The 19,231-nt window shown below is 43.5% G+C and overlaps 1 protein-coding gene across 5 annotated transcripts in view; it reads right to left on the bottom strand.

The window, feature by feature from the left end:
* PDE7B (phosphodiesterase 7B) overlaps nt 1-19,231 on the bottom strand; it is a 166,502-nt gene that overhangs the window by 60,747 nt on the left and 86,524 nt on the right. The window contains exon 1 of one of the 5 annotated variants that reach the window (XR_014546671.1): nt 12,239-13,144. The exons of 3 other annotated variants lie outside the window; for them this stretch is intronic. Coding sequence is in view for 1 of the 2 variants with exons in the window: in XM_083607789.1 (XP_083463915.1) it covers nt 12,239-12,476 (238 nt within the window). In the remaining variant the exon portion in view is untranslated. Of the gene's footprint in view, nt 1-12,238; nt 13,145-19,231 lie in introns of those variants that run through there. One more of the 5 variants, XM_083607789.1, reaches the window with a different exon arrangement.

The raw sequence follows: 19,231 nt of genomic DNA, 5'->3' as shown, positions 1-19,231 counted from the left end.
TTTTCGACCCAATCGTTTTCTCTGTCATTGAGATAACACCTCAGGTATTGTTGAAGGATACCGTTTGCCCTCTCCGCCTGCCCATTGGTCTCAGGGTGCCTGGCAGTCGAAAAGTTGACCTCTACGTGCAACAAGCTCATAAGCTTCCTCCAGAATCTGGACGTGAACTGTTTCCCTCTGTCGGAAACCACCCTCAAGGGGGCGCCATGCAGCCTAAAAATATGTTCTACAAACAATTTCGCTGTCTCTTCCGCCGTGACTGCATGTGAGCAAGCTACAAAGTGACCCATCTTAGTTAACAGGTCTACTACGACTAGTATGGTGGTTTTCCCCTGGGATTTGGGCAGATCAGTCATAAAATCTATCGACACCGCCTCCCACGGTCGTTCTGGTGTGGGTAACGGTTCTAATAACCCCGCTGGTGCCCGCCTTTCTCCTTTGGCTCTCTGGCATTGGTCACACCTTCTCACATACTCCCGTACATCCTCTCTCACCTTGGGCCACCAAAACTCCCTGGTCACCAACCACATGGTCTTGTGTTGCCCAAAATGCCCCGCTGTGGGATTGTCGTGCATCTGTTTGAGTACTCTCCCCCTCAATTCCCCTTCGGGTATATATAGCGCCCCTTTGTAATACAATGCCCCGTTTCTTTCTTCAAAACCTCCGGGGTCTTCTCCCTCTCTCCTTAAACCTCTGAGCTTATCCTGGGCGTACTCATCATTTACCGTTCCCTCTACCAGTTCTCTTTGCCCCACCCAGGCCGCACCACACACCCAGTGGTCCTCTAGGATAATATGTCTCTCTTCTGGCGCTCCCTCCCCCTCCAAATATTCAGGTTTGCGAGAGAGAGCGTCCGCTCTGATGTTTTCTGGACCTGGCACATAGCAGATTTCAAAATGGAATTTGGAGAACTCCTGGGCCCATCTCACTTGTCGTTGGTTGAGCACTCGTGCTGTTCTCCAATACTCCAAATTCTTGTGGTCCGTACACACTTGCACCTTATGCTGTGCGCCAATTAGTAAGTGTCTCCATCTCCGGAACGCTTCGTGAATGGCGAGTAGTTCTCGGTCATATACCATGTAGTTCCTCTCGGATTTGTTCAGCTTACGCGAAAAGAAGGCACACGGTCTCCATTCCGACTTATTTCTCCCTGGCTGAAGCAGCACCGCCCCCACCGCCCGGTCTGAGGCATCAGTTTCCACTCTCATGGGTTTTTGTAAATCCACATGCAGGAGCTGTTCTTCCGAAGCGAATGCCTTTTTCAATTCCTCAAAAGCGTGCTCCGCCTCCGCCGTCCAAACGAATTTCTTCTTGCTGCTTAGACAGTCCGTGATGGGAGCCGTTAAGTGGGCAAAGTTCTTGATGAATTTACGGTAAAAGTTCCCAAACCCTAAGAACCTTTGCACATCTTTTTTCGTTTTCGGTGTCTTCCATTCCAGCACCGCCTGGACCTTGCCTGGATCCATGGCTAATCCCTTGTCTGATAAGTGGTACCCCAGGAATTCCACCTCCTTGGTGTGGAACTGACACTTCTCCAGTTTCACCCACAACTGGTTTGCTTGCAGCTGGCTCAGCACTTCCCTGACATCCTTTACATGCTGCTCCTCGTTCTCTGAATATATCAGCACGTCATCGAGGAAGGCCACGCAATTCTTGTAGAGCAAAGGTCCCAGTACATGGTTCATGAGCGATTGAAAACAGGCGGAGCCTGCTTGTAATCCAAAGGGCATAACGAGATATTCAAAAGCCCCTAGGGGGGTGAACATCGTTGTCTTCCATTCATCCCCCTTCTTTATTCGTATCAGGTTGTAAGCTCCTCTCAGGTCCAGTTTCGTGAATATCTTTCCCTTCCTCACCCTGGTCAAAATGTCATCAATCCTGGGCATGGGGAAAGTCACTGGTTCTGACACGGCATTTAGCCGCCGGTAGTCCACGACCAATCTCGGTTTATCCGTGTTTTTTTTGTCCACAAAAAACACTGGGCTGCCCCCCACCGCTCTGGACTCTCTGATGAAACCTCTCTTCAGGTTTTTGTCAATAAACTCCCTCAACTCCTGCATTTCCCTGTCTGACATGGCGTACAGCTTGCCCACGGGGAGCTGGGCCCCAGGGACCAGGTTAATTTGGCAGTCAAAGTCTCTATGCGGTGGTAGTTTATCTGCTTCCCTTTCGCTGAAGACCTTGCTCAGGTCAGCGTATTGTTTGGGCACCTTCCCTTTGTCTGCCACTTCCGTCCCTGCTAGGGAGGCTTTTGCCCCTTCTGGCACCTTCCCCTCTTTGCAGTGTTCCAGGCAATGTGCTGACCCAAAGGAGACCACTCTCTGATGCCAGCCCACCAGCGGGTCATGCAACGCTAGCCAGCTCATTCCCAAAATGACTGGCGCCCCTCCCAGGGTGGCTACATTGAACGCTATCCTTTCGGTGTGCCTTGCCACCCTCATAACCATTGGGACGGTCTGTAGGCTAACTTCTCCCCCCAACAGCTCCCTCCCATCGATCGTGGTGACCTGCAGGGGGTTGCTTAAAGGGAGTGTCTGTATCTGGTGTTCAGCTGCAAACTCCTTGCTCATAAAATTACAGGAGCTGCCTGAGTCCAACAGCGCCTTGGTCTTCAGTGGGTATCCGTTTGCCAGCTCTAGCCACACCTCTATTACTAGGGCTGGTCTTGGAGGTTCCGGAGTGGGCACTTTTACTGCTCCTTGGCCTGTCTGCAGTGCCCTGACAGTGGCAGACAGGCGTTGGCTTTTACTGGCTCCTGGACTTCCTCCTCCTTCCCCCCAACAGCTCCCGCCATCCCTTGCCATTCCTTTCTTTGCGGGCAGACTCTGGCAAAGTGACCTGGCTGCTGGCAGAGATAACATTTCTTGGCGCTCTTTCCCTCCTTCTTCCTCCCTTCACTGGGATTTGAAACTGCGCGCGCGCGCGCTGTTCCAACCTCCATCGGCTCTCCGGGCGGGAAACTTGGTTCTGGAATCTCTGGAATGTGGAAATCCCTCCAACGCTCTCCTTTCCCCTCCCGCTTCTCCAAGGCTCTTGCCTCCTGGCGCGCTCCAATGGTCAGCGCTGATTTGGTCAGCTGGTCCATAGACTCCACCCTGGGCGCCCGGGAAAGTTCGTCTTTCACCGCCGAAGAAAGCCCCTCTTCAAAGAGCATTTGAATGGGTTCCGCCGATAGGTCCCACCCCAATTTATGTATCAACATTGTAAACTCAGTCCAGTACTCACGAACCGATCGGCTCCCCTGTTTGCAAGCCATCAATTGTCTGCGCACCAGTCCCTGTTCAATCTCGCTGGAAAACATCAAATCCATGGCGCGAAAAAACTTCCTCGCGTCCTTCAGCATGTCACTATTCCCTGCCATCAGGGGCCTGACCCAGTCTCTCGCCCCTCCTTCGAGATGGCCAATCACAAACGCCACTCGCGATGCCTCATCGGGAAAGTCGTTAAACTGCAGTTCGAGAGCATACTGCATCTCTGTCCTAAAGGCTTGGTAGTTCCTGGGGTCCCCCCCAAACTTCTGCACCATTCCTGGCATCTTTCTTGCTAGTGTAGCGCCTTTTGCCTTTTCTGCATCCTGCGCCCTCCTTTCTTCTAGCCTCGCCGTTTGCATTGCTAGCTGGAGTTCCAACATTCTGTACCTTTCTTCCAGACTTGGACTTTCTCCAGCTCCTGCTGCTCCTCCGGCTCCGGCTGGGTTGCTCATGATGCCTCTCTGCACAAGCTGCTTTCAGGGACTGTCCGATTGCTGTGATGGGATGGTGAGCTGCTTGTGCGTAAAATCCTGATCCCTCAGAGTTTGGCTAAGTTCCCAAACCTCTGTCTGTGATGGAGCTTCTTAAGCATGGCTCCATCAATCGCTCGTAGAATCGGACAGTGGGCGTTTACGGAACTTCTTCCAGCATAAAAGCTCCTTAACGGAAACGCGTCTTCTGGACTCTCGGCGTGACAGTTTCCGCCGAGGAGTGGGTGTCCCTACGGGAGGTCCTGAAACCTCCCCACTGTTCTCGCTTGAAGTGTCTCTGAGCCCTCCCTCCGACTCACTTTCCCTTGGAACTCCACTTCTCCCCCTGCTGGTCCCCTCCTCCGCTGAGTGGTCTCTCTCACCCTCCATGAGCCCTTTCACCTCCTTCGTCTCAGATGACAGTTCCCTGACACATACATAACTCCTTAAATCTTTTTTACTAAAGCCAATTTAGTTCCTTTCCAGCATGTTCCCTGATATTTCATTAATGTTGCACTAATTCCAAAAATAAAAAGAAATTTTTCTTGATATCTCTAATTTTTATCCAACGTCCCTTCTTCCTGGTCTCGGGTTATGTCAGTCCTTTCTGACCATTACATCCAGTCCATCAATCTGGTGATCTTATGTCCGAGGCCCTTAAGTCTCTTCTAGGCCCCTTCTGCAAATTTTCTTGTTCTTGTTTGTGCTTACGCACTTCTTTGTCTTTTGTTGTTTTCTTTCGTAGTTTCTCCCCTTTCTCCATCTGGTAATAATTTCCATTTTCCTTCATCAGACTAGCCCATTCCCCACAGTCCCACTCCCCGTCATCATCTTTGTAGTCCAAAAAATAGTTATCCAAAAGATAGTTGTCCACCTGTTTCATAGTCCCACTAGAGTTAAGAGCTTCATTGACTCCAAAAACTTCCAGACACTCTCCAAGTTCAATCTTCCAATGCAGTGACTTTTGCTCCTGCAGGACTTTGGATCTCTCCATTTGTGTTGTTTGAGGTGTAATCGCAGCCTCTTCCTTCCTCATCTGCCCTTGGACTTGCCCTGTCAAACCAGATTCCTGAATTGGTCGCTGTATTGCTTCTTTATCCTTATTTCCTGTTAAATCATATTCACTGGCTACAGCATTCATCAAGTCCAACTTTTCATTCATCAAGTTCATTTTCTCATGCAGCTGCTCCAGCAAAGCATTTGTCATGCCAAGGGCAGACACCAAACCTTCCTTCCAACACATTTCTGTTCAAGGTCAAACAGCTGGTCCCACGATCCCAATCTCGCAGCTGTAAGGTCTCCAAGTAAACTGCAACAACAAACTGACAGGCTCCCTCTAGGGGACACAATTTCTATTTGTATCCATTTTTAAAATGTATCCAACAAAGGCGATTACTTTCGGTTTTCAAATACTTTGTTTCTTTAAAATGCAGAAATGCAGAAAGTAGCGTTGAAGTTAATTTGTTTCTCTCTTTTTTTTAAACTATCTGTCAAAATGCTCCACTTTCAATCAATGGACGTCTCAAACAATTTCTGTCCAGACAGCCCGTCCCCAGGTTTGGCACGATGGAAAATTAAATTCCTTTACTCTCCTCCTGCAGGATTAAACAGTCAAATTCCCCCCCTTTTCTCCTGCTTCCAAGGGGGTTTTATTGGTTGTGGATGCAGGAAATTTCCAACTTTAAAACAGTTTTCCAGGCTATTAGATTGCAAGGTCTTTGCTTCAGTCTATATACAAAAAGCGGAAGGCGGACTTCCTGTTTAAACCTTCCCGCTTCGTTGCCTAATTCACAAATTTTACAGATTTCTTCATCCAATTTTCCATTTTTACTCACGGGTACTTGATTTAGAGTCCAATTGTCATCAGGAAAAAGTCAGCGCTCTCCAGCGATGGCTGTGCGGCTTCCCTCCGTGGAAATAGCAATCGGTTTGCAGCACCGCGCTGCTCACCCCACTTCACTCCGGAGCCCCAAAAAGGGGTTTCCTCGCGAGTAGGGGAGGCGCTCTTGGTGCTCTGCCGAACCCCACGTTCCCAGGCTTCTCCGCCTGGGATTTCTAGCGGGTCTTCGCCTTTGCCGCGACGGGAAGACCCAATTTCCACAGAGCCCGTTCCTCCGGTCGGAGGAACTCCGCCATTCGTCGTTGGTGCTAACCCGGAAGATCAGTTAGACAATATTCTCTAGGCCCTGCTGAAAAACTAGGCCTATGAAAAACTGGCCAGTAACCTCTTGACAGTGACTCCCATGAAGCAAAAGCAAATAGTGCAGACAAGCAAATGAGTGTTTTGGTAGCTACTCCAAAGCTTTGAGCCTCCTCTATTCTAGTGGTTCATGAAAACATAGGGTGAGGTATTTTAGAAGCTGCCCTCACGACAGCAGTTCCATGGAAGATGTGTGTGTGCAATATACAGAAACAACCTTTTACATCATTTCACCAAACCACATGGTGGCATGGTGTGGAGACATGCAATGGAGAGGCGCTGCTGGGTTGCTTCCAGGTAAGACAGGATAAGATGTGAATTAGCTTTTCAATCATGTTCTGATAGTGTTGCAAGATCCTCGACTCCAGCCAAGCATAGAGGCTAGGGATGGGGAGGCAACAGGTGTTTTTTTTTTTAAAAAAGAACTTCTATTAAGTGTGTGTGTGTGTGTGTGTGTGTGTGTGGGAGAATATGCAATAAAGAGGGTGTTTGGTTGGTTGGTTGGTTGGTTGGTTGGTTTAGAAAAATACAGGCATCCTAAAGTTTGACTGATATTTATTCCAACCAGCTTAACCAATCAACTTCTTTGTTTTAATTTCCTAAACAATTTTACTCAGTCATCTGATAGAAAGCCACAGTTCTTTGTGTTCACGTATTTGTTGGGAAACATTTGTGTACTGGAGTTGTTAAAAGATCTACAGGAAAAGGGAGAGGCTATTGAGATGCTTCACTTCCTGAAGGCATCTGAGAAGTAAGTACACACTTATACACCCTCATTATACATAAAAGCATTTGAAGTGACTGCGTGTCCCTCCTGTTGTGGATGCAGAGATCTGCCAAGCATTTTAATATGAAGGAAGGAAACAGAGGGAGATGTATGGTTTTCATGAAGGCAGAGAAGTCACACTGACAATTGCTGTACAGTAGAATAAACCTACCATATTTAACTAAACAATGAGTAATTCCTGTTGTGTTTAAAAATATAGAACAAAATCCTGCTCCATTATATTGGGTCCAGCCCAGTGAAATTCTGCTTTAAACAACCAGTGAAGAGTTCATCCATGTTGTATTTTGTAATGTGAGGTAGTTTTCTTTGATGTGCCAGAGAACTGTTCTTATGCTCTTAGTTTCTGATTCCACACCCTAATAAGTGACGTACATGAAGTGTTAGCTGACAGCAGGGCTAGGTTTACCTCCTGTGGATATCCTGTCATGCAACTGTTTTGGAAGCCCATAGCCCTCTTTCTTCCCCTTTCCATTCTGGAGAAACAGTGAGGAGTAAAGCTGGTCATGATGCTTATACTCCACCAGAGGAATAATGATCACGGCTCTCCATTTTACAGTTACTCGTTTCAGAATCAAACATAATGCTCCATAGTGCCTCAGTCACAGCTAGAAAAAGTTGTTTCCATGGTACTGAGAAACAGCTCTGCACATTGCATTTCTTAGCATGCTGCATGCTTTTACGCAACCAACCAAAATGTATTACTGTGTAACTCTAAACACCCCACTGTGGGTTTGATCACACTAGTGTGAAACTGGATTGTGTGTGTGTACCAAATGACTGCTGCAAGTACTAATCAACATATCCTAAAATGGTTGTATATCTATATCCTGAGATGCCATAAAATACTTGTGCTTAGAGGCGGATATAGAAATAGTGAGAGAGAAAGTCCCCGTACTAGCACAGTACAAACAAGTGTGTTGTGGTGGTGCTAGTACCTGACTCCAGTCTAGCTGGGGGAGTAAAGGCAACCATTGGCATAGTTTCATCTGTACAGATATTTATTCCAGCAATTGGGTGCTGCGCCAAGACGACATGGATTAATACCCTGATCTAAAGCATATTGTTTGGAAGAAACTGCCAACAATTTCAGTGTAACTTTCAGGCATGTAACTGTGCATATGTAAACCACCTAAATCCAAGTCATTATGGGCAGGAGTCACTGAAACCACTTCTAATGCTTGCACAACAGGGCTTTCCCTCCCTCTCTTCCTCCTGAATGCCCAAAATTGGCTTGGGAGGTTGTCAGTTGAACTCCCAGAACAGCACGCAAGGGGAGGAGAAAGGTGATGATGCCATCCAGCAAACTGTAATGCTTACGGAGATGAAATGTTCAGAGGAGTGTGATGTTGAATTACACCCTGTGGCTTTAAATGGGTTTTTAGAAATCTGTATACCACCCTATACCCATAGATCTCAGGGCAGTTCACAACATAAAATATGACTGTACACACTTTGGATTTAAAGTAATGTAATTGGATAGATGCTGATCTTCTCTAATCTTGGTCTCAACACCTTGAAACGCCTTTCTTTAGTTATTCCCCTTCACCCTGGGATTTTATTCCTGCAAATGTCAGAAGAGTGGCCACAATAATCTGCTGTGTTAAAATGACCTTGCCTTTTCGCAGATACAGATGTCACTGGCAAAGTGGTTGGCAAGAGAAAAGACAGAGTATGGTATAGTGAGGAAAGGCAGGTTGGTGAGGAAAGATGTGTTGAGAGAATGAGAACAGCAGATAATTGTTTAATGCTTTTCTTAAATAAGAAAACACCTCAAAAACAATCAGTGTCTTCACAGGTCTGGATATTTCTCAGCCTGCCCAACAGTAATCAGTAAATAATGAAGATAAAGGCAGTTCATAAACTATACCAATTAATCATTGAATAATTTGTTGAAGGGATTTGATGGTTCTTGAGATATACCAGTTAAATGTCGGAAATGTGTCTGCTATGATGCTAGTTTTCTAGATTCACAGACTAGGCATGGTGAATGCAATCTTTTCCCAGTACGTGACTGAAACAAGGATGGTATTTGGTCATTAACCAGAGGCACTTGGTTGCTCTTGGAAACTCCTGATTAATGTCACATTTTAGAAATCTTTTCCCACTGGTCCCCTTTCTGACATTTACTGAAACATATGTACACTATATACACATTTGTGTTTCCACAGAATACACTAACTGCACTTTTTATATACACAGATAAACATTCCTGGCAGACATACGAGAGCCATTAGGAGCCCTGGAGACAACCATGTTCTACTGAATTCACAGGGGGAGCTTTTCTCTAGCTATAGCAAGTAGATGGCAATATTGTTTTTCCTGTCTTAGTAGCTTTTCCAGTATTTTCCAGCCTCCCTTGCCCACAACATGTGGCCGGTACAGCATTACCTCATGCCCCTCTGGCCATGGTCCATTCCTCTGAATATTGAACTGCTAATTGCCCCACAAAACTTCAAAATCCCTTTCAATTTGCCCTATTCCCTTTCCAGCCAAAATGCTTTAGAAATCATGCATAGCCTGGTCTCTTTCCTTTACCCAAAATAACCTCTTTGGAAAGACTTCTAATTTAGTGTCCTTTTAATATAAGTTGTTCCCAGCCTGCAAAATAAAGTATGTAGTGCTTTTTCTCTGGAGGCCGACATGATTTCCTCCTTTTACCATCCCTGCTTTATTAAAAAATATAAAAGCCCAATATTTAATCCCCCCGTGTTGATTACTAATGCTGAAACGCAGCTGCTTGGCTACAGCCACCTAGCCAATCATTCCCTCCACAGTCACCACAATATCATGCGGACCAGAAGTTATCCTGCCAAAAGCAATACATATACTCCCTAACTCAGCCTGTACCCTCCAAAGATACACTTTCTCTTTATGATTCAGTCAGAAGTGTAGAAAAGTGTTCATGTTGACCTCAATCCTCTTTGAATGATAGCCTGCGGGTTCCTACCATGGGGTTACTGTGTGCTCCCGGTATACCTTCACCACATACAGTCCTAATCTTCCTTTCTGGATGCAAAAGTATTGCGTGACCAGTATGGCATCTGTATGCTATAACATGATGTTGGCTGCTTGCTTATTGCAGCCCTTTTCTGGACACTTTGTACTTGTTGCTTGTACAGTAAGCATGCTAAAGAAAGAAAGGGAAGAAGCTCCTCTGAATATCCACAAACTTTCCAAAACATGTATTAGTTTAGGGAAGTTTTTTTTTTTAATGACTGCTGTTTTAATGTATTTTTAATCTCCTGTTGGAAGCCGCCCAGAATGGCTGGGGAAACCCAGCCAGATGGGCGGGGTATAAGTAATAAATTATATATACTGAAAAATATATAAAAATCCAAGATGAGATAGTGGCCCCGATTTATAAAGATATGCATAGGGCTTTCTCTAGGAAGATGTACAGGACCACGATTCTTTTCTATGGCTTTAAAATTTGAACATTGATGAAGTCAGTACAGCAAGTAGAACGTTAACAGAAGAATCACTGTTGTACTTTTCCCTTCCACCTGCCCATTTCCTATGGTGGCCTTTCCTATATTGCACTTTGAAATATTTGCATTGATGAATAGGTTTTTTATTGCATTATCATAAGTGCAAGTTAGTACATCAAATGGTCAGTGCAGAGTGTTTTTAAGTGCCAGATACCCACTGTGCAAGGAAACCTAATGTGCATAAAAGTTCAGGCAGATAATCCGTATTCTACGAATATAGACCAATCTGCTCATTTTTCTTTCTCAGCTTTCCAGTCTTAGGTTTGCCACACTTCAATATCAGTTTGCAATTTCTTTTTTAAAAAAAGATCATCATGAAAATTAGGCAGCATATTAGTGCTAATTTCTCCTAGTATACACTTTTTATAAGCACTTTCCCCAATATAATGCATTTATGCATTTTATTTTCACTACTATGTACACTTTCCCCTAATAAACACCTTTTTGTTCAGAATTTTTTGTTGGAGTATTGTTTTCCAAAATTCAGAGAAGTGGGAATTTCAAAGGATAGCTATGTTTCGATTCCCATATTGTTTCAGGAAATGTGAATTAGGTATGTTCACATTAAGCTGTAAAATAAACTGAATTTGTCCCCCATTCCTCCCTTATACATAAACATTAACAACTGAAAAGCTCAATCAAAACTCAGTCAAGTGTAATCAGCTTTGATACAAATAATCAAGACAAGAACTCTAACCCAAAGAATGTTACTGCCCTATTTTGAAGACAGACACAGAACAAATGTCTGAAAATGACTGATTATAATAAAAGTATCTTCTTGATCTTACCAACATGTATGCTAAAAGAAATGGACCTATACTGACATTTTCATACTACCTGAAGATGCAGAGTAAATTAGGATCACAGTAATTGCCAGTATGAATATTTTGTCTGAATAACACAGATGTATTTTTTGTTGACTTATTTGAATCACCATTTATAAATATACTAAATGGCTTCCTAAAGTAACATTTTTAAAGAAGTCAAATATCATCAATCAGGTTTGGCTGAAAACATGCAAGGGGGGAAACACATTTAAAATATTTGCAAGACTTTACTAGCTAGGCACTAAAGGTGGCATCTTCAAAAGTTCACAAACTACTTTCAAAAGAAGTATCTGAAGAAGTGTGCATGCACACAAAAGCTCGTACCAACAGCAAGCTTAGTTGGTCTCTAAGGTGCTACTGGAAGGAATTTTTTTATTTTGTTTCGACTACTTTCATAAAGTAACTTTGATTTCACTTCAAAGTTCAGTTTCAACTTGTACCCCACTCTTAGGTTCAGGAGAGCAAAAACATTTATAAACAAGTCATAAAGATAATTCGGGTAGAATTCAGGCAAAGTTAAGCACTTTAAACGCCCCCTGATTTCATTGGAAAAACACTTTAGCACATTCATAAATATATGTACTGTGTTAAAATTAGTGGGTTTTGAAACCTTTGTTTATTTATTTAAAAAAATATTATTTCCCTCACTCATTCCCTTTTGAACTTGGGCTGGAGGAGCTAACAAGCTTTCAAAGCTGGCTTTCAAACCCACCAAGACTGCATCTATACTTAGGAACTTAGGAAACATTTTTTTAGCATATTCATTAACAATGATACATGCAGAACTGTTAGGTTTTTTCATGGATGGTTGCATTTAGGGAGTAAGTCTCCAGCATACTGCTTCAAATTATTTAAGTAAATTAACAAGTTAGCACTAAATCACAATCTTGTTGCTCCTAGGTGACTATTCTGAACACATCTTCCCAGAAGCAAGTCCCAGTGAGTTCAATGGGGTCTATTCCCAGCTAAGTATAGAACTGCACCTTAAATACCTAAATAATAATAATAATAATAATAATAATAATAATAATAATAATACAATTTTTCTTAAGTGTATTCTCACATAAGCAACATTAAGCTCATGTACTACATATACATAATTCATTGGTAAAAGCAACACATTATTGTAAAATGCCATTTGTCAGCTTTGACTTTTCCAAGTCTATCAGAAACGTCCCTGCGCAACAAAAGAACTGTATAACATTTTCAGTTTACCTGGCAAAATATTTGGACCATCGCTGCTGTCCAGAACGCTTCTCTGCTTTGTCCCCCGAAGCTCACTTTTTGATTTCCAAATGAGCTTTACCATTCTGAACATCTCAGGCAACTCCCAACCTAGGATCCCCTGCTGACGAAAGGGCAGGCTGCCCATGGACAAGGGCATCAGATCTCCCTCAGTCCCCCACCGCCTACCCATGTCCGACACGTTGAAAAACCTATTCAGCAAAGGCATCCTCAAAACACAAGGCTGCAGCTACTGGAGAGGAAAACTCCTTTGGCTCCAGGAGAAAATATAAAAAACAAAACAAGCTGCACATCACTGACCCAGTGTACAGAGAAGGTTCCTCTTACGCTGGCAGCAGCCTTGTAACTCCTGAAGCTGAATTGGCCAAAACTCCCTGGAGAAATGTACCTTTCAAAGCTCCCCAGTCGGGAGTGTTCTGGAACTGTTCCTTCTCGGATACATGCAAATATTGTCCTCGCCCTTTCCCTCCTCCTCTCTCAAGTTTTGAGCTAACTGCACTTGATTAATCCCAGTTTACTGCTGGAACTATAAAGGAGAATACAACCGAGGAGATATTTCTTTTCTCTCCCCCCTCCTCCCCGTTTTACCCTCTGAGAGCTCTGACTATAAGCCACATGCAAACAAAGGTACTGGCAAATACACCCACAGGGGAAAAAATTATTTACCAGTTCTGCAATAATTAGGCACTATAATGTGAACTGTGTCTGGCTTCAAACACAAGAACTTTGTCAAGCTATGTTCTGTACTGAGGGACGGAGACAGACAGAGAAAGCCTGAGTAGCCTAGCAAAGCCATCTGAAATTTACCTCACTCTGGCTGGAACTGCCCTTAGGGCCATTTCCCCTGTTCTGCTAATGACTACCTTCTGGTGTCGATATTAAGAAGGCTGTATTTGAATTTATCTGCAAAATAATCCAATTAGCGTAAGCTTCCCAACCCCCCCCCCTTTCCTCTTCCCAGTTGTTTGGTTTTCAATCTCAGCAAATCCGAGGAGCAGACTATTAATCAAGGCACTTTGTAACCTCAGCCGCCCTTCAGATGGACAGGAAATAACACTGATTCACATTCCAGAATGAACTGTGAATGAGATGAATCAGGAAAGCAGTAAGATCCAGAGGTGGCGTAATACCTAGCAGAACAGCTCTGAGTTTGTTCTGAATTTGAAATTTTGTTTTTTAAAAAGAAAAATAATTATTAAAAGAGCAGAAGATGGTGGTCTTGGTAGACTGTCAGGTGAAAAATCAAGCTGTTAAAATTAAACTCATTTCCATCTAGAGCTGCCCCCCCCCCAAATCTTTAGCTCCCTCACTGTACAGTTTGCCCTGACTGAAGCAGCAAGTTCATATGAGGACATCTGTTGGTGTGGGCTAATAGATTACACAAAGAATTCAATAGTTCCTCCTTATTCACCTTTGAAGACAACACCAAAGACATCCTTCTCACTGCTCTTCAGGCCCTTGTGCCATCCACAGAAACAGAGGGCCCTTCATTTCAAGTGTTTTCAACAAACAAACTAATGTTTGTACTGATGTGCACAAGTAAGTATGTTTTGGTGTACAAAGTGCCTTCTAATTCCTAAATACTTCATTTCTGCTCTCTCTTTTTAAAATTTACTTGCTTCTTTAAGAATAGCAGCTGTTCTAAGCTACCGAAGCAGAAAACAACAAAATAAATCACCAACAAATTTAACATTACATGCCAAGTCAGAAGGGATTTTTTTTTCTGCAACAGAGAACACAGAGAGCACGATATAGCGGGTTGAGATTTGCATGGGGGAGACCCAAGTTTAAATCAATGCTCGTTATGAAGTACATTGATTGACTATAGGCAGCGAAGTATCTCTTGACTTCTGTTCCTTCATATGGTTGATTGTGAGAATAAAGTAAGACAAACCAATGTATGCTACCCTGAGTTCCTTGGAGGAAGGGTGGGATACAGAAGTGTTGGTAGAGCTGCAATCCAGAACACCTACTAGGTTGTAAGCCCCACTGAAGCCAGTAGGATTTAGATCAGAGTAAACACATATGGGGTTGCAGTGTTTAAGTAGTTAATATGTTTGCATGATGGCTAATTATTTGAACTTCTCCACAAGAAAAGTTAGACAAGACATGGAAGATGATTTTTAAGAACACTGAAATCAGTTTGAGAGAAGCATTGTCTTCAAAGTGCACACACATATTTCTTTTTCTCACTGTCATCTCTGATGTTGTTTTGCATGCTTTTCTAGGTTTACCTACAAAAGCACATAAAACCTGTTTACTAGAGGCTAAAGTTATATGATTGTAAAATCCACTTTCAGCATTCTGGGGAGAGGAGCTATTCTTTTTTTCCCTTTAAATTTCAAGTCCTTCTGCCTTTTCTGCACAGTTTTACAAGAAGCAAAATTTAATTTCAGCTTAATTTTTGTTTTCATTCCAGCCTAAAATTAAGCATATTGTCCTTTTCTAGAAAGGAAAATCTACTTGCAGATAAACAGGATTTTCATTCTCAGAAGAAGAAACAGAGCGGGGTGAATTTTAACATCCTTAGGTTTTAAAAAACGGAACATACAAGGTTATCCTGCTGGTGCCAAAATCATCAGAAGCAGCAGCATGATACTTCCACTGTCCTAAAATCCTTTGCCATGTTTACCTTAAAGTGTTTCCACCTCAAACAGAGGACGGCTGTATTATTAAAGAGTTTCTCAAATGTTCTCTAATCTGCTGTGCTACAAAAATTATTTCTCAACTCTGCTATCGTTATAGTAAGCACTTCAATGTCACAGTTGCACCAAGAGCAAAGTTCTTCTTAAGTATTATACCACTGTTGTTGCAATTATATTATTTTCCAGTAATGGTTAGCACCAGGATATCCTGACCCTTAGAACAAAGGGGTTAAGAAGAAAGAAAACAATGACATTCTGTAGGATTCCAGATGCACTGATCCATTCATAAAAAAAAACCATGGCTGTAAGCCTGTTATGTCCCAGACAGATAGAATTCCAGCTGTGATGTGTGTGTGTGTGTGTGTGTGTGTGTGTGTGTGTGTGAGTATTAACAACTCTGTCTGTTTCTGACCCCCCTCCCCCCTGTCAGGTTAGCCCTGATAGACCTGTAACAATTTTACTTGCCGTGGTGCACTGAAATAAACCACCTGGCATGCTCAGACGTCCCTCACTTCTTCAAGCAGTCATGTATGGGGGAGGCGGCAAAGTAACAATGGTGTCCCCCAGTGGGGGTGGGGGTGAGGTTGAAGCAGCTTTGGGTTGTCAGCAGTAGCTCCACAGGTGTGCAGGTATGAATAAACTGTGAACTCTCCCAACGTAACTGTCACCTTACTCTGCCATATCCTTATCCCAGTGAGCAGCAGCAGCAGCACTGTTCCTGCCCCCTTCCCAATGCCTACTGTTGCTGACTTCTTCCCTGGTGAGACCCTGCTTGCTGGGTCCACCCAATGCTGCTGATTCAAGCATGTTGCAGACTACATCACCATGAGGTATGTGAAGATGGTGGAAATCTCTCATATACTCTACCTATGATTGGAGCTGGCCAAAAACCACACTTGGAGGCCAAAAGCTGATCTGTGATGATTTCAGTGCATAATGTGAGTGTGTCGGAGTGCCCGCCGGAGATCATCGACCAGTGCGACCAAGGCAGTTTCAGTCCCATGATGAGGCCTGAATCCCGACTGGAAGGGATCCAAATGGTCCGCTTCTTCCAGGCGTGCCTAGAGTTGTTCAGCAACCACTCGCTCAATCTCCTTGCCCAAGAATGGAAGATTTGAGACTGGGTAATAGTTGGCCATCGTGGCCGCATCTAAAGATGGTTTTTTAAGAAGCGGTTTAATAACCACCTCTTTCAGTGGGTCCGGGAAGGCTCCCTCATGGAGGCAAGCATTCATCACCCCACGAAGCCCATTGCCCAGCCCTTCCCGGCTAGCTTTTATAAGCCAGGATGGGCAAGGATCAAGGAGACAAGTGGTTGGTTTCACTCGTCCAAGCAGCCTGTCCACATCCTCAGGGGTAACAGATTGGAATTGATCCCACACAACTTGACTAGACAGGACTCTAGCACTCTCCCGCCCTCGCCCTGCTCCCACGGTGGAGTCTACCTCTTCTCGAATCTGAGTGACTTTATATGCAAAAAACTTTGCAAAATCATTGCAGGAGATCATGTGGCCCGTACTGGGCCCTGATGGAGCAGGTGGTTCTGCTAAATTGTGAACCATCTGAAAGAGTCTCCTGCTGCTGTTTTCCATGGATGCAATAGAGGCGGTGAAGAAAGTCTTCTTCGCCGTCGCTATCGCCACTTAATGAGAAGATGCTTCTATGATTGTTAAATTATCAGGGTCATCTGAACAACACAACCACCATTTTATTCCTAATAAATAGCTGTGCTCTGAGGTGAACTATGCAAGTATTTCACATCTGGTATCAAAGAATGAGCAGTTATTATTCACATCACATTTTGAAATAGCTAAATCTTAAGGATTTCCACATATTTGTGAACTTGTTTTAAATCTACCATGTGTCTGATGATAAAAGAAATATCTGCTGTGTATCTTGCCAGTCTGTTGTAGTCTACTAGAAAGCCATCAATAACCTAGTGTACTTGTGTTCATTTTAGTTTCTGTCTCCCTCATCCATTTCCCTTTGAAAGGAAAGGCAGGCTTTAAGTTGGCACCAAACTGTCTTTTTGGCTCTCAACTGCCTTGGCCTCCTGCCTCCCAACAGCTCTCCCACAACAAATTAGTCAGGACCCACAAAAGTTGTTAAAAGTCCTTTGTCCTTCCACTCCAGTCATTTTCATTCCATTGTCCAGACACTATTCTTCAGTGATAACCTCCTGTTCTGCCATGTCAACAACTTAAATGATACCTCAGTCAGAGGTTTTGACAAAGGTTCCATCAGAGTTTACCCACTGATACCTAAACAAATGAGCCCACTGTTACATATTCATTCTTTCTGTAACCCCAACACTGGGAATGGGAATCCCCTGGGTCTCATTGCAAAATGGTCAGTACATGCATGAGGACCTAGTGCTCAGATGGATAGATTGGAGAGAGAAGAAACATAAAAGTATAATAAAACCACCTACAATTGCTTATTATTTTCTAGAGTTATGTGTGGTTATTGCTAAAAAACCTATAATCATAGGCCTGAGTAATCTTGAAGAAAGATGGATGGGCTGAATATGCCTTTTAGATACAATTTTTGTCTTCTTCTGTGCCATAGTAGCAGCATATAAAGTGATTGACTGCAAACCAAAACACAAACTCTTACTTGTTTCATATAAGATGACGAGCACTTTGCCTCTGGCATTTTGGCACATGGTGTGAACCCTGGTTTAACATTTTTTCCTAGAAAGCACTTTGCAGCAGGAGTAAATGGGGCATGAACATTGTAATAGTCAGAGGAAAGCAAATGAGGTACTTGTGTGCTTATTTGCTTGGAAATGAGATAAGATGTCCCCATGATATGATATCTTCATTGTGCTTTTGGATTTTGAAAACAGAAATGAGGCAATGAAAAACTCTGTTGAAGATAAAAACACATACAGATGAAGTTTTTAAATATTTGTGGACATGAAATCTCTAAATATGCAGAATAAACTTACTGCTTTCTCCAGTCGGCATATATTTAGAACACGAGAATTTCATTGCTGGGTCACACAGAGAGGTCCAGCTAATCCTCACTTTTGTTTCCAACAGTGCTCAGCTCCAAGTCAAGTCTAGTTAATGACAGCAATCCCTTATAAAGGGGTCCCCAACCTTTTAGGGTCTGGGGGCACATCTGGAGAAATGGGGGGCACATCACTGGAAAAATGTTGGAGGATATAGAGTCATTTGACCCCTGAGCCATCTGAAGGCAGCCTTGCATAGGGAAGTTTTCTTAATGTTTAATGTTTCATTATGTTTATTGGAAGCTGCCCAGAGTGGCTGGGGCAACCCAATCAGATGAATGGGGTATAAATAGTAAAATTATTATTATGGGACGTGCCTATTTTCATCGGAAATACTGGAGGGTATGCACAGATACCCTAGCAAAGAAAAAGAAGAAGACGACTAAGCAAAGTATTTAAACATATCCTAAAACACAGAAAAAAGCAAACAAACCAAAAGATGCCCAATTAAAAATAAAATACAAATATTTGTAGGGACAAAGGAGGTGTCTGAGAACACTGCAGTGCCTGTGAGCCCCCAACAGAGCTGTATCTGAACATACCCTCCTCAATTACAGCTACTACAGCCAAGTACAGCTAATTGTCATGGATGGACCTTTCCTTCATAAATATGAGCTGCTAGAAATTATCAGATAGTTAAAGCAATGTATCCTCTTCTGTTCTGTTCTTCTGTTTTGTTGCATGCAGTGCGTAGTGTAATGTGTAGTTTGCTGCTCAGGCAGGGTGGCTGAGAGCGACAGCCTGTGGCTGGAGACTAGACCCAGAAGTATACCAAGACTGAAAATGTGCACGGGAGACAAGAGAAGAAAGTATACTAAGGCTGCAAACCTAACCCCAAATCCATGCTGCTGGAGCAGGTTATGATTGAGAGAATTTTGCCACCTCTGGCTTCTATTTGTGATATGGAGCCTAAAAGCTGCTGCAGCAGCCATGAAAAGCACAGAAGAAGAAGCTATTACTGTAGCAATAGCTGGCACAAGACCTGAAGCAGGCCATTACCAGGCAAGAGTGAAGCAGGGTCATTTATCTGCTGCATCCTGGGCTTATCTATTCCCCAGAGAGAAATCTAATACATGCCCCTCTGCTGCATAAATCAGATTTGGTGGAGAATCTGCTGCTCACCCCTTCCTAGTGCTTCTCAGGATTGCTCTTCCTGGTGGGAATAAATCCCTAGTGATCAGTCACAACATGACTATGGAGTCTCTCTCTCTCTCTCTCTTCACAACTTCAGTTAGGGTTGAATTCCTACTGTACAACAAAGCTTCAAATTGCAGGATGTCAATAACATGAGGCAGTAAACCA

The sequence above is a fragment of the Podarcis filfolensis genome (genome assembly GCF_964270895.1).
Source record: "Podarcis filfolensis genome assembly, chromosome: 3".
Taxonomy (NCBI): Eukaryota; Metazoa; Chordata; class Lepidosauria; order Squamata; family Lacertidae; genus Podarcis; species Podarcis filfolensis.
Note: the sequence above shows the minus strand (reverse complement) of the source record. Positions and strands in the feature narration are given on the sequence as shown.